Source organism: Dermacentor variabilis, chromosome 7 (assembly GCF_050947875.1).
Source record: "Dermacentor variabilis isolate Ectoservices chromosome 7, ASM5094787v1, whole genome shotgun sequence".
Classification (NCBI taxonomy): Eukaryota; Metazoa; Arthropoda; class Arachnida; order Ixodida; family Ixodidae; genus Dermacentor; species Dermacentor variabilis.
This window is the reverse complement of record NC_134574.1, coordinates 35284395-35297254: the sequence shown is the minus strand read 5'-3', so window position 1 is coordinate 35297254 and position 12860 is coordinate 35284395. Positions and strand designations below refer to the sequence as shown.

The window sequence follows — 12860 nt, the reverse complement described above, 5'->3', positions numbered from 1 at the left end:
CTTTATGTATTACGGCCACACAGGCCAGCTTCATAGCGTCTGGAAACACTGCGGTTGAAAGAACAAGGTTGAGAATGTGCATAAGGGGATGCTTACCACCTTCGCGACAGCTTTCAGTAGTCTAGGTTTAATATCATCAGCTCCAGCGGCGCAATCGTTCTTTAAGGCCAATATGACATCAGTTACCTCATATTGATCAGTGGATGACATAAATATAGTATTTTGATACTGTGTTTTCACAAAATGTTCGCAAGGTATTTTAGCGTGGTCCTCTGCAGAAGCACTCACATTAATGAAGTGTTCGTTAAACAAGTTTGCAACCTCGATGTCACTCGTGGACTCACTTTCATACAAAACACGTTTTGGTGAACTTGTCTTGCCTATAATGTCCCGGATCGCTTTCCTTACAAGCTGTACTATGCTTGCGGTGTACAAGTTAGGTCTAGCAGCATACTAGGCCCAATTGTGTCACTTCTGTGCTTGAGCACAGGCATTTGTATCTTATCTGCTCTAAGATTTCTTATAGTATGAATCAGAAGATGGAGAGCTTCAGGAGTGGTTAGCTTTGGCGGTCCCCCCTTCCGCTGCCCTGCCAACCACGTCGAACACCGTGCGAGGAGGTTGTCGACCTTTTGTCTGAAAGTGAGAATGACTGTTCATTCGACGGTCTTGATGACGAATGAATGCAACACTAATAAACACGTGTTCATTCTTTGACTGCTATACATTTTCTTTTTTTTTTTTACTGCATACTGAAAGTTACACCACCTCACATTTTCACTTGATTTTCTCTTGATTTGAGGTGTGTTATCACTCGGGATTTTACGGTAGTCTTAAAAGGCCCCTCACCAGGTCTGGCCATATTGAGCTGACAAGCGCAGAGCATTGCATCATAACGATCGTGTCTGCAAAGTATTACATCGCTACGTGCCACGAAAAGGTCTGAAATTTGAAGCCGAATGCCGTATCCCTTCTCCTCGTGGCTGCTGCGCTCCAAGCCGGAGCATGACATACACATGCTAGCATGGCTACGTACACGTGCTTGCACTGTGACGTCATTCGTGGTGACAAGTGACTTCGAGAATTCTTTGAGGCAACATCTCTTATTTGTGTAACATGTTGCTTGAATAGATGAGTTAAAGCTCAGAGAAATAATAAAACAAACAAACCGAATGTGTACATGTTTTTGTTGTACTTCACACCGCAGAATGAGGTGTACTTCGTTTCATCAGCTTGTTATCACATCATGCAGTCACGTGCGCAGACACTTCTACTGTGTTCCAACGCGGGATCACACTCTGTGATCCGCTTGTGTCGGCCTTAGTATTCGTGTAGCACTAAATTATACTGCTAGTCAGCTGTTCTCGTGCACAGCGCGCAAAATCGTGTGCTGCACGAAATAAGACGATTGCAACAGCTCGCGCGCGATGCTGTGAGCCGGAAGTGTGCCGCACAATAAAAAAAAAAAAAAAGATGAAGGCAGGGCCCATGACGTAATTGTCATGTGATTCTCAAGGTCCGGTTGGGAGAATGCAAGGAAGGAATTCCGCTTGCAGAGGCTAGACAGGGCAATTGGAGAGAGCGTCTGTGTTTGCGGTGAAGCTCGCCTCCTAAAATCATGGGTTTGCGACACTGAAACTTTTCTATCTCGGCTATTAATGAGCCGATCTGAAAATATTTTTCAGCAGAACGCTCCCTAAAGGACACGTAACAAATTCCAGGATACAACCAGAACTTGATATGGGGCCTGGTGAGGGGCCCTTTAACTCTTTCCATACCGCGTCCATTGTGCATTGTTAGCCTGCTAACGAGGGTTTGAGAGGCCACTTGAGACACCTTCTGCCCCACTCACGGACACACTGCGCTATCAGACGTGAAGGAAGAGAACCATGTCTATTTTCTAAGCAGTTTGCTCCTTTTCCCCAAGGCGGTGATTTTTGAACACGCTCTGGTGTTTCGCAATCGTCAAAGTAGGAAGCAAGAATGGCTGCCCGCTATCGAATGTTTGGTATACCGCTTTCAAGACCTACCGCGTCGCTCATGGACACACTTTGCCATCAGACGTGAAGTAGGAGGACTATATTTTTGTTTTCGCAGCAGTTCAATTTTTTTCCAAGAGGCGGTGATTTTTGGACGCGGACCGTGACAAAATATATTTGTCACACTCTCAGGGTGGTAAACATGATGCAAGGAACGTTTGAGTTAGGAAAAGCCTTTATGGGACATGAGCATAAGAAAAATACATATATCCAGAAAGCACGCATTGCCAACCCAATGGCAAAACTCTAACATACGACGAAAACTATATACAAAGCTCGTTAATTGAAAATATTGTCTTTAGTCCTCGGACACGATGTATTATGAAGTTGAAAATATTTAGATAAAGTCTATCGACGTGGCCACGCCACCTCGTCATCGCTGCTTCCGCCGACACGTCATTGGGCCCGCCGATGCGTCATAGACTCGACGTCGCTGTATCCAACGTTCGGACCACGCTTGGTCAGGGGGTCAGGAGGGTGGAGTGACCTAGGCGCCTGGATCGTCCGGCCAACTCCGCAAGCTAGGGATAGTAGCCGCAGGGAATCCAGGAAGCGGCGCCGTCAGCCTGTAGCTGCTGCTTCCAGTAAGAGGCCCACTCAGCTCGTGGGCTGTGGCCGCGGCAGCTGAAGAACTGCTTCCACTGGGTTGCCGCCGTTTCCGCGATCGAACCGTCCAGTTCGGCCTCCAGCCCTTCTCCCCGCCTTCATCCCAGAGCGTAGCTGGGCCGCTCTCTTCGGCTACAAGTCCCTTCTCTCATTGGCCACGTTGCTGTGCGTGCACTTTTGGGCTCCTTCTTCTGCTTTCATATTGTATTCTTTTTATTCGTACGCTCTTATTTTCTATTTTATCTTTTTCTGCCATCAACTCCTTGTGCCTTCTTGTTTTTTTCTTATCTTCTGCTTTTTCTTCTTCTTTCTTTCTTCCTTTATTGGCTCATGACAACACTACACAATAGAGAAACGACAACGCACATGTCGGGCCACTCAAGCCTCCCCAAGTTGCACGCGTCGGCATCTCGTGCCACAAGAATTCACACTGAGTGAGCATGTCAAAATTTGGCACCAAAACGCCCGGCTTGAAGAAGCCGCTGACCCAGGTCGCATTTCAGGAGCACATACGTAAGTTTGCTGAAGCCACAAAGATGACAGTGTGCGTCTCGGGCTGCCTGGGCCCCACCAGTCTGGCACGCGTCGATGTCTCGTGCCACGATTCACACTGAGTGAGCATGCCGAACTTGCCCCCAAAATGCCCTGCCCGAAGCCACTCACCCAGGCCAAACTTGAGGAGCGCCCACGTAAGCTTGCTAAAACCGCACGAATGACAATGCGATTCCCATGCCACAACGATTCACATCGAGTGAGCATGTCCAATCTTGCTGCCAAAACGCCCTGCCCGAAGAAACCGCTGACCCAGGCTGAATTTGAGAAGCGCAATGTAAGCTTGCTGAAGTCACAAGAATGACATTGTGTGTCATGAGCTCCTTGGGCCCCACTAGCTCAGCGTGTGTCGAGGTTTTGTGCCATAATGATTTGTGTAACGCCTTGCATTACGTACCACTTTACATGATTGTAAGTCGACCCATTTTTCAAATTTGAAAATCTGAAGAGGGGGGATCGACTTACAATCAAAACCAAAACATGGCACCGCCAAAAAAGCGAGACCAACGAGATATCAGGAGAGCTACAATGTAGTTACAATTTTATGTTTGCTCTATGGCCCTACCCGTAGTTTTCGTTATCCCGCACATTTGTTTGATTTTCGGACAAGTTTTTCAACATTTTTCAAAGTTGTACAGTGCACATAACACTTACGGGGTGGGGGGCGGGGTATCTATAGTTGATGGAAGTGCCGCTGTTCCATTCGCGGCAGCACTCCCAGAACAGCGGTGCTTGCAGGGAGTATCGATAGTTGATGGAAGAGCAGACACCGCTCACGTGTTTCTCTTTCCCTGTAGCTCTCGTTTGACGCGTTCGACTCGACTGTCGGCTACGTGCTACTTCCGTGCTTCCGCAGTCGTCATGAGTGCTCCAGGTCAACGAAACATACGGCACTCATTCACAGCAACGTTCAAGAGAGCTGCCGTCCTTTACGCCGAAGAAATAAATCACTGCAGAGTAAGCCGCAAGTTCGATGTTTCTGAACGGGTGGTGTGAGAGTGGCAACTGCAGCGAAGCAAAATTTTCACCTGTGACGGCAAGCGAACAATTTCCCACGGGCCAAAGTTGAAACGCTTTCCGGAGCTATGTGATGTACGTCCCTGAAATGTGTCATCGGACCCTGTCAGTGAAGTGTGACATGGTCGTGAAACAAGCCCGGATCTTCACTTTTTAAGGACCTGCTCCACCGTGAGTACGAGTAGCTGGTGGCAGAAAACTGCAAACTTACGCCAACCGGACCTGTCGAAAAAGCCTCCCTGACGGCTGCGTGTAGTTGCGTGCATTCGGCGTGGGCTGCTGTTCCACAAGATGTCGTGGTGCGATCGTTTGCCAAGTGTGGAATTACGCTGGGCGAAGACGTACTGTGTGACAGTAGCAGCGATGACGATGGCAGAACTAGTGAGGACAATGGCACAAGTGAAGACGAATAGTCCAGTGACCACGCCAGCTACCAATAAATTTTCGTTATCGAATGCGCCCTTGGGTATGTTTTTTTTTTTCTTGTCACAAGCGATATGGGGGGGTAGGCTTACATTCGAGTCGGCTTACGATTGTGTAAATACGGTAAATATCAACTATGGTTGAGTCTGCCAAATTTTTTTTTGACTTCACGTTGTATATTTTCTCGGGTAGAAAGTTTTTCTCTCACATTTCTTTTTTTCTAAAATGTATGAATGAGGTTGTACTGCAATACATTTGACAGGGACGCTGTCACATGGCTTTGTTATCAGTCAAGGCAGTTTGGATTGTAATAATGATACATCTGTTTCTCTTTACATCAATTAATTCCAGTTGTTTGCACTGCGCATTGATGGGTGCTTGAATGTGCAGTGCACGTGAGAGGTCTTCACATGTCAGCCCTTTCAAGAGCAAATAAACCATATGAACAGCAAGCAGTACATTTTCTGCCTGCAATTCGAGACTGCACTAACAAAAAGAATGAAAGAAAGAAGAAAAGAAAATGTGTACCAATGTCACTAATGTCAGTTGCAAGATTATAAAAAGCAATTGCAAGAAAGCCGAGGAGGCACAGTGACAACAAGGTGAAAGAGGAAGATAGAATGAAAGCATCCCACCTGTCTTAAAGGGCTTTGCAACACCATTCAAGCAAGTTTTTTACATTACACTCATATCACTGTCACAATATTATGCTTCCAATATGGCATCATAGAGTAGGACAACTATGATCGAATTAGAATGTAGTGCACGGTTTGTGTGGTATCGAGATTACTACATACTGTGCAAAAACTGGATATTAATGCATTGCAGCCATTGTAACGATGAAATATATATTAAAAAAGAACAATGCAAATAAGTTTCACGGCTGGCCATACGTGAGGTGCTGAGCACCCAGTTTACCTGTCACTTTTGCTTTCTTTCTTCGAATTACATTCTCGCCAGGGCAAATCTCACATTCCCATTGATATATCTTGCATGGAGTCCACATACTGTAAAGTTCACAAAACTCACCGAAGAATTGAAAATGTTTAATCCGTTCTGCAGCTGTATGCTTTTCGGGATTCTGGAGATGCAAGAAATGCGGCAAATTTAAATTTTCAGGACATAATCAATGCCTGAAGGGGGTATCAAAATAGGCCTTCTGAAGCACGAAATCACAATCGAACTGCACAAGCACCCCGCTTCAGCGCAGTCTGGCAGCGACGAAGACGTGACCTCACGGGTGAGCAAGCATTGCATGCTGAAGCCGCACAACGGCCATTCAAGCCTGGAGGGCGGACACATCACTCGGGGGTTGCTATGGTTGCTTTTGATATTAAATACACAGCCCGAGTCAGCATAATTGTGGCACCACTCGGTGCTGCCATGGAAACGTGTGACAGGTGGGCAATTACTAAACCTTTATAGGACATTCAGTTTGTCGACACTTTGTTTGTGTTGTTGATGATACAGTAAAACCTTGTTAATCCGGATTTCAAGAGGGGAAAAAATGACCGAATTAACAAAATGTTTCATTATTGAGGGCATCAAGAAAACAAACAAATTATTACGATGTCAACATGCTGATTTACTGGTTAATGAACAAATCCTGTTTCTATATTGCACAAAATCAGTGTTGAATCTGCACTTATCATCTCGTGACTGATTAGCCCTCGCTGCATCAAAGGTGTCACAACTTCTTTCGCAGCTTGGCCATGGTGCGCGTCTTCATCTGAGACCTGTTTATCGCTGTCGTATGCACATCCTGATTGTTTTTTTTTCTTCAGTGAGCTGGTCCCCAACACATCATCCATTCATAGCGACGTAGCCAGTGCTCTTTATTCTGAACAGCTTTGCACTGAGTAAAAACAAAACTAATGTTTGCCGTAATCGACTAAACCGTGACTACTGTCGAAGCAATCATGGATATCAACTCTCCAGTTTTGAAGGCACACAGCCGACGCGCGCACCGAGTCAGAATTAAACTACTAATGTTTACCGCAACTGCTGTGGACGAAACCGTGGTTGCTATTTATGCAATCGTGAATGGTGACTATGCAGTCATGAAGGCACACAGTCGACATGCATACCGAGTCACTACACCGCTACCACTGCAGAAGGAACCGTGGCCACTATAAACACGATCACGGATGGTGACCTTGCAGTTCTGAAGGCAAGCGGCCGATGCGCGCACAGTGTCAAAACGAAACTGCAGATGTTTGACATAACCACTGTGGATGAAACCGTGGTGGCTATTGACGTCATCATGGATGGCAACTACGCAGTTATGAAGGCACGGGCCAAACGCGGTGTTATGCGCGGCGGTAAACGCAAGGATAAAGGCTTTAAAGGCACAAATAGGCACGAAGCGTTCCGGCGTTGCCATCATTTCATGTACGATTTTCACTGACGGCTATGTCGATGTGGACTCAGCAACTTTGTTTTGGTTGGGCACTAGCGCTGTTTTTGCACTTTTGTATCGCACATTTACAGCGCTCCGCACTCGCCAAGTCTGAGAGTTGTCTGAATTTACCGATGTGCGCCCAAGTACGCGCGAATTAGCAAGAGTTTGATTGCATCAAATAATGCATTTGTCTGCCGGGACCAGAGGACGCGTCCGAATTATCTAATTTTCCAAATTAAGGACGGTCAAATTGTCGAAGTTTTACTGTAGTGGGTTGCAACAACATTCTGCATTTCACACTTTGTACTTTTCTTGGCCGAAGCAACAGCAAGAACTTAACTTGACAACTTTCAGTGCACTCAGCCTTGAATGGCTGATGCGCAGTCAATGGCGAGACTATCACAAAATAGAGACATGACCCCGCAGTCTTTCTGTGGCTTCGAGCATGACATTACAAGAAGCTGTGATGTTACAAGGATATCCAGACACCTAGCTATTAACTGCTTAGTGCAGTAAAAGAGAACAGAGACGAGAAGAAAAACACACTCCTTGTCAATATCTTCCTTTTTTTTCCTTTATACATTCATCGTTAACAGACATTGACTTCCTGCACAGTTGTGACACCCTCTGCCTGAGCAGACAGAGCAGAGAGAAATTTGCAGTCCAAGACAGTCACAAAAAGTGTTGCAAAAAAACAAGCCAGCTCCTGCTTCTCTATGAGCCTACTTATCTTTTTTTCCAGAACGCACCTTGTGTTGGTGGCTCTTCTGGCAGCAGGCCCCTCGAGTTGGGAAAGCGTCGTGCGAGGGCACCATCGAGCGAGAGCAGAGCACGTCGGAGAAGGTCCGCGGCCGAGCCCTGCACAGCCGTGCTCAGCACCTGGCGCTCGGCCTTGGCCCTGTCCCTGCTGCTCCCGCTGTGCAGGCCCACCAGGGGGCGTCGCCTGCCCAGTAGCGTGTGCACCTCATTCGTGACACGGGCACGCTCCAGAAGCTGGTCAGCATAGCACTGCACGCCTGTCATCAAATGCCATGTTTATTTATTTATTAGTTTATAACAATGCCAAATCTTCAGCAACAACTTTGACTTTGGGCATTCCCCAAGAAAGCATACCGTGGCCCTTATTGTTTTTAATCTACATAAACAACACTGCCAAAAACATTACTACAACGCCCATAGAACTATTTGCTGACAAGTAAGTGATATACAAATTACAACTGAAAATGAATTGGATGATTCGCAAATGGATTTAGATAAAATAGCAAACTGGTATGAAAAAAAGTGAACTTGAATTTAAATATTAAGAAGTGCAGTTGCGTAAGTTTTTCCTGAATGTTATCCAAATTACCGCACTGATATAACATCAATGGCACGCTTATCAACAAACAGTCTGAATACAAGTACCTAGGAGTCTATTTCACCGAATCATTTACTTAGAATAAACAGATTGACTCTCCCATAGCAAAAGCTGGTAGAATGCTACATTTTATTAGAATAAATTTCCAACAGGCAACACACGAAGTTGAGGAAACTGTACTTTTTACATGTCAGGACAATACTTTATTACACCTGTGCAATATGAGATCCCCATTAAGATTATCTCATTAATATAATGGAGAGAACTACAGTACCAAGCAGTAAAGTTTGTAATTATTACAGCCCGTACACTAGCGTTTCAGAAATGAAGGCCACTTTAGGATGGGATCTGCTATGTGTCCATAGACAGAAACTAAGGCTCAAACTAATGCACCTCCTATGAGGTTTATTGACAGTTAGCGGGAATCCCAGTCATGTCCAGCACAGAGAGCAGCCGAGCAGTTTATTTATTTATTTATTAAAAAACACCTTACAGGCCCTATGGACGAAACTATGGACTATGGATGAAACTTGGTGTCCGCACGTCAAGTTTAATCCTAGACGCCAGCGCTCGTATCCCCCCTGGTGGAACGATTTCACCTCCAACGGGTGTAGGTTTCCGCTGCCGCTTCCCTTAGCGGTCACGCCTGCATTCAGTTCGCGCTGCGCGCGATACTTCTCTTGTTTGCGACAGCGCCTCTTCGGATGACCGAAAATTATGATTGTGTTGTGAACTGTCACGACAGCAATGTAGACACGAAAGGGTTGATGCCACCAGTGAAATTCTGCCGATTCACAAGAAAATGGTATGAAAAAATCAGACAAAAGACATGAATTACTGGGGTGCGCTGAACGAAGTAAACAACTGCCAAATGAAGCGAGCTTGTTCATTGATCACTCCTGAGTGTATGACGGTTTTTATATGTAACCCACATGAATTTAACAATTACTCGGTATATAATCCTTTTATTCATATAAAAACTCAGTTGTTTGACCGGCGCTTGCCCTGTCTTCTTTCTCTTGTTTCGTTTGTATGTGCGCTGCCCAAGAATGGAAACCACTTCCGTTGTATGCGCTAGCAGTGGCCGAAGTTCACGCGTGCCGAGAAATTGAATATGTGCACGATGCATTGAATATGACCGGAGTTCATTCCTGCATCACCACTGCACCGATCAATCGAGTTACTGGACGATAAATGCCCGCGTCTTGGTCGAGCCGGCATTGCTGAAGCAGAAATGATTACTAATACTTTCAACTTCCGTCTCTTGAGCACTGTTAAAAAATGGCCAAGCTATTTACATTGCTGCCTCTACTATATTGTAGGGGACGTACTAGTTAAAGTTGTGTGCGCATGTCGTACTTGTGCTATGCAGCTATACATTTTGTTTATTTCCACACAGTGTCGATGGAAGTCCGTTGTCGCCATCAGAGACAACACGGATTTGTAGCAAACATTTTGTGAGAAACTGCAAAAATTACTTTAGCCCGTATGTGCCGTATGTATGTGCCACATTGTATGTGCCGACGATTTTTCCAGCGGCACATACGATGTCGTTTCCAATTACCTGCTCAACGTCACTTACATGGCTAAGCGGACGCTGTCCTTTCGCTGCATTGCAGCCACAAAAATAATCGTCAAGCGTACAGATATTTTTCAAGACAAATAGAAGCATGTACAGTCTGTTTCACACTTAGGGGAAAACTCGGAACGCATTGCATCACGATGCGGCAAGAAATGGAGTCGTGCAGCTGCAGCAGCTCGAGCAGGCGCTCGAGGGGCAGAGTCGTCATCTGCGTCGCCTACTACAGCGGCGCGCGCTGGCCATATTGTCTGGAAGCGTGCTACTGTCAGGGGCAGAGCACCGATTTTATCGGTTCTGCAGCAACTTAGCTGATATTCTTTACTAAATGTTGTGCAACGCCAAACTCTGAGCCTTCATTGGCAATAATTCCACAAACTTCTTTTGACAGCATGCTTCGTTTGTTTTCGAAAGGCCGGGGTACTGAGCATGTGCACGTATATTTCTTCACTGTGTGTGCTACCGTAATATGCAGTGACAAGATGCACCAAGATGTGCGTGCAACGTGCTCAGTCTTCATTTGACTCAAAAGGAAAACAAAGCACTTAACAATGATAACTGTGTGGGGGTCGAACACGATGAAACAAACGGATACGATTAAAGGAATGTTTTAGGTTAAGACAATGAGCTGGATGTGATTTTTCTCGACAATCAATCACTACACCAGACAGACCCTGCCCGCCGGTGCGGAATTGGACACGTCACGCTCTGAACTTCAGTTAGTATCTCGTCATGTCCCCAGTGGCAGCGATGACAGCACTCATCCTGGAAGGCAGTGAGTGAGGCAGTAGAGTCATTTGATCAGGGATGTGTTCATTTGCAGCTCGTCTCAGTCACTGACGATGGTGGATCGAAGCCTATCCTCAGGCGACTGATAGAGGGGATCGTGCGCCAGCGATACTTTGAACGAGCCCCAGGCATTTTAAATGATGTTGGCGCCCGGGGATTGAGGCGGCCACTCCAAGAGAGTGACGGCGCGCTCTTCCAGCAGTTCTTGCACAACACGAGAAGTGTGGATCGGCAGCCTATCGTGTTAGAATATATAGTCACCTTCCAGGAATGGGCCATCAAGGATGTATGGAATCAGTACGTCGAACGTGACTGCCCTGCACCTTTCACCGATGAACTTACCTTCGAGGCGTATCAGTGGGCATCGCACAACGTTTAGTAAGGAATACACAGTAATACACAGAATACACAGTAACGATGAGATTGGTGCACTGCAACTGACAGCAGAATGCTTCCCGAAAATGCAGCCAGCACACGCCGACGTAGCAGACGATGCTGTTCAAGACCTCGCCCCTCGAGCACCTGCGCGAGCTGTTGCCGCTGCCTGACTCAAGCGCTCGCCGCATCGCGATGCAATGCAATCCGAGTTTTCCCCTGAGTGTGAAACAGACTGTACATCGTCCTTCGAATAAAGCGTCCACGCACACACACGTAGGCACACACCGGGCACGGTACGAAACGTGCCCAAACACATGCATTTCAAGAGGCAATCAAGGTGGTGCGAACGAGAGATGGGAGAGGCATACCACCCGCTAGTTGAATTTTGCCTCGCATGCGGCGCTCTCAACGCCGGCGCAGTAGCACCGCTCTCTGTGCCATTCTTGTCTATGGCAGGGAATAAAGTAAGGGGGGCATATTAAACAGTAAAGGTATAAAAAGTACAAATTTCCAACAGGAACAGTGCTATAAAAAGGTTACCGTGTTACACAATATTGAAGGCACAAGGAACACAATGCAACATCTGAAGGCACCGAACACTTGTTACTGTTAATAGAGCAAAAGGAATACCGTTTATGAAAATTATATACAACATGGCAAAAATGTGCGATAAAATACACTAGATTGGGCACTCGTGAACGATATTAAATGGGAAAAGCGTGAGTAACTGAGAGCGGAACATGTCGGGATTAGATATGGAGGCTACGTTATCAGGGAGGTCATTCCAGAGATGAATGGCACAAGGTAGTGCAGATGTTAAATGCATTTGTTTTACCGTACATGCGCATGAAACTGAACTGATTATGTAATCTGCGTGAAAAAGAGTGGGGGTATTTGCAGTTGTAACCGGGTTCGTTTATTAGTGTAAATATATTTGTGGAATAAGCACAGAAGAGCGATGTTGCGGCGGATATCTAATGGTGGCAACAGAAGGTCTAGTTTAATTTGTGTTATGCTTGAGTTTATACCGTAGTTACGGGATATGAACCAGGCTGCTCTATTTTGTATCATTTCCGTCATATTTATTACGTAATTTTGATAAGGGGACCAAAGTGGGGAGGCGATTTCTAACTGTGGCAAAATGAATGTTCGGAAAGCAAGTTTTCGAATGTTTGGCGGGGCATTTTGCAAATTGCGTCGTAGATAGCCAAGAGAAGGTGATGCTTTGGCACATGTAGAAGTGATATGTGGGACCCATGAAAGATTCTCTGTAAGAGCAACACCAAGGTACTTATATGATGAAGTGCGGGAAAGCATAGCGTTATTAAGATGATACGAAAATGTACAATTTACACATTTTCGGCTGAAGCACATCACCTCGCACTTTGTAAAGTTTAGTGTCATGAGCCATTTGTTACACCAGTTAGCGATAAGGTTAAGATCTGCTTGAAGTTTCAAGTGATCGTCAGTTGTGTGAATAGGATGGTTGATTATGCAGTCATCGGCAAAAAGGCGCATGCAGGAAGTAATCTGGGTGGGTAAGTCGTTAATGTAGATTAAGAAGAGTAAGGGGCCGAGGATGCTGCCTTGTGGCGCACCAGAGCTAACAGAAGAAAGCGGGAAAGAGAAATTGTTAGCAGCAGTAAACTGTCCTCGAAAAAAAGAAAATTACGAATCCAGGATAATGTTAAAGAGTCAAGTCGTAGGGCAGACAATTTA

At 45.8% G+C, this 12860-nt stretch overlaps 1 protein-coding gene across 1 annotated transcript in view; it reads right to left on the bottom strand.

Annotated features, from left to right (window-relative positions):
* The window catches only part of PolQ (DNA polymerase theta), a 206752-nt gene that overhangs the window by 5087 nt on the left and 188805 nt on the right, over window positions 1-12860 (bottom strand). The window contains exon 24 of the mRNA XM_075700430.1: window positions 7788-8054. Within this exon, the coding sequence (XP_075556545.1) occupies window positions 7788-8054 (267 nt within the window). The remainder of the gene's footprint in view (window positions 1-7787; window positions 8055-12860) is intronic.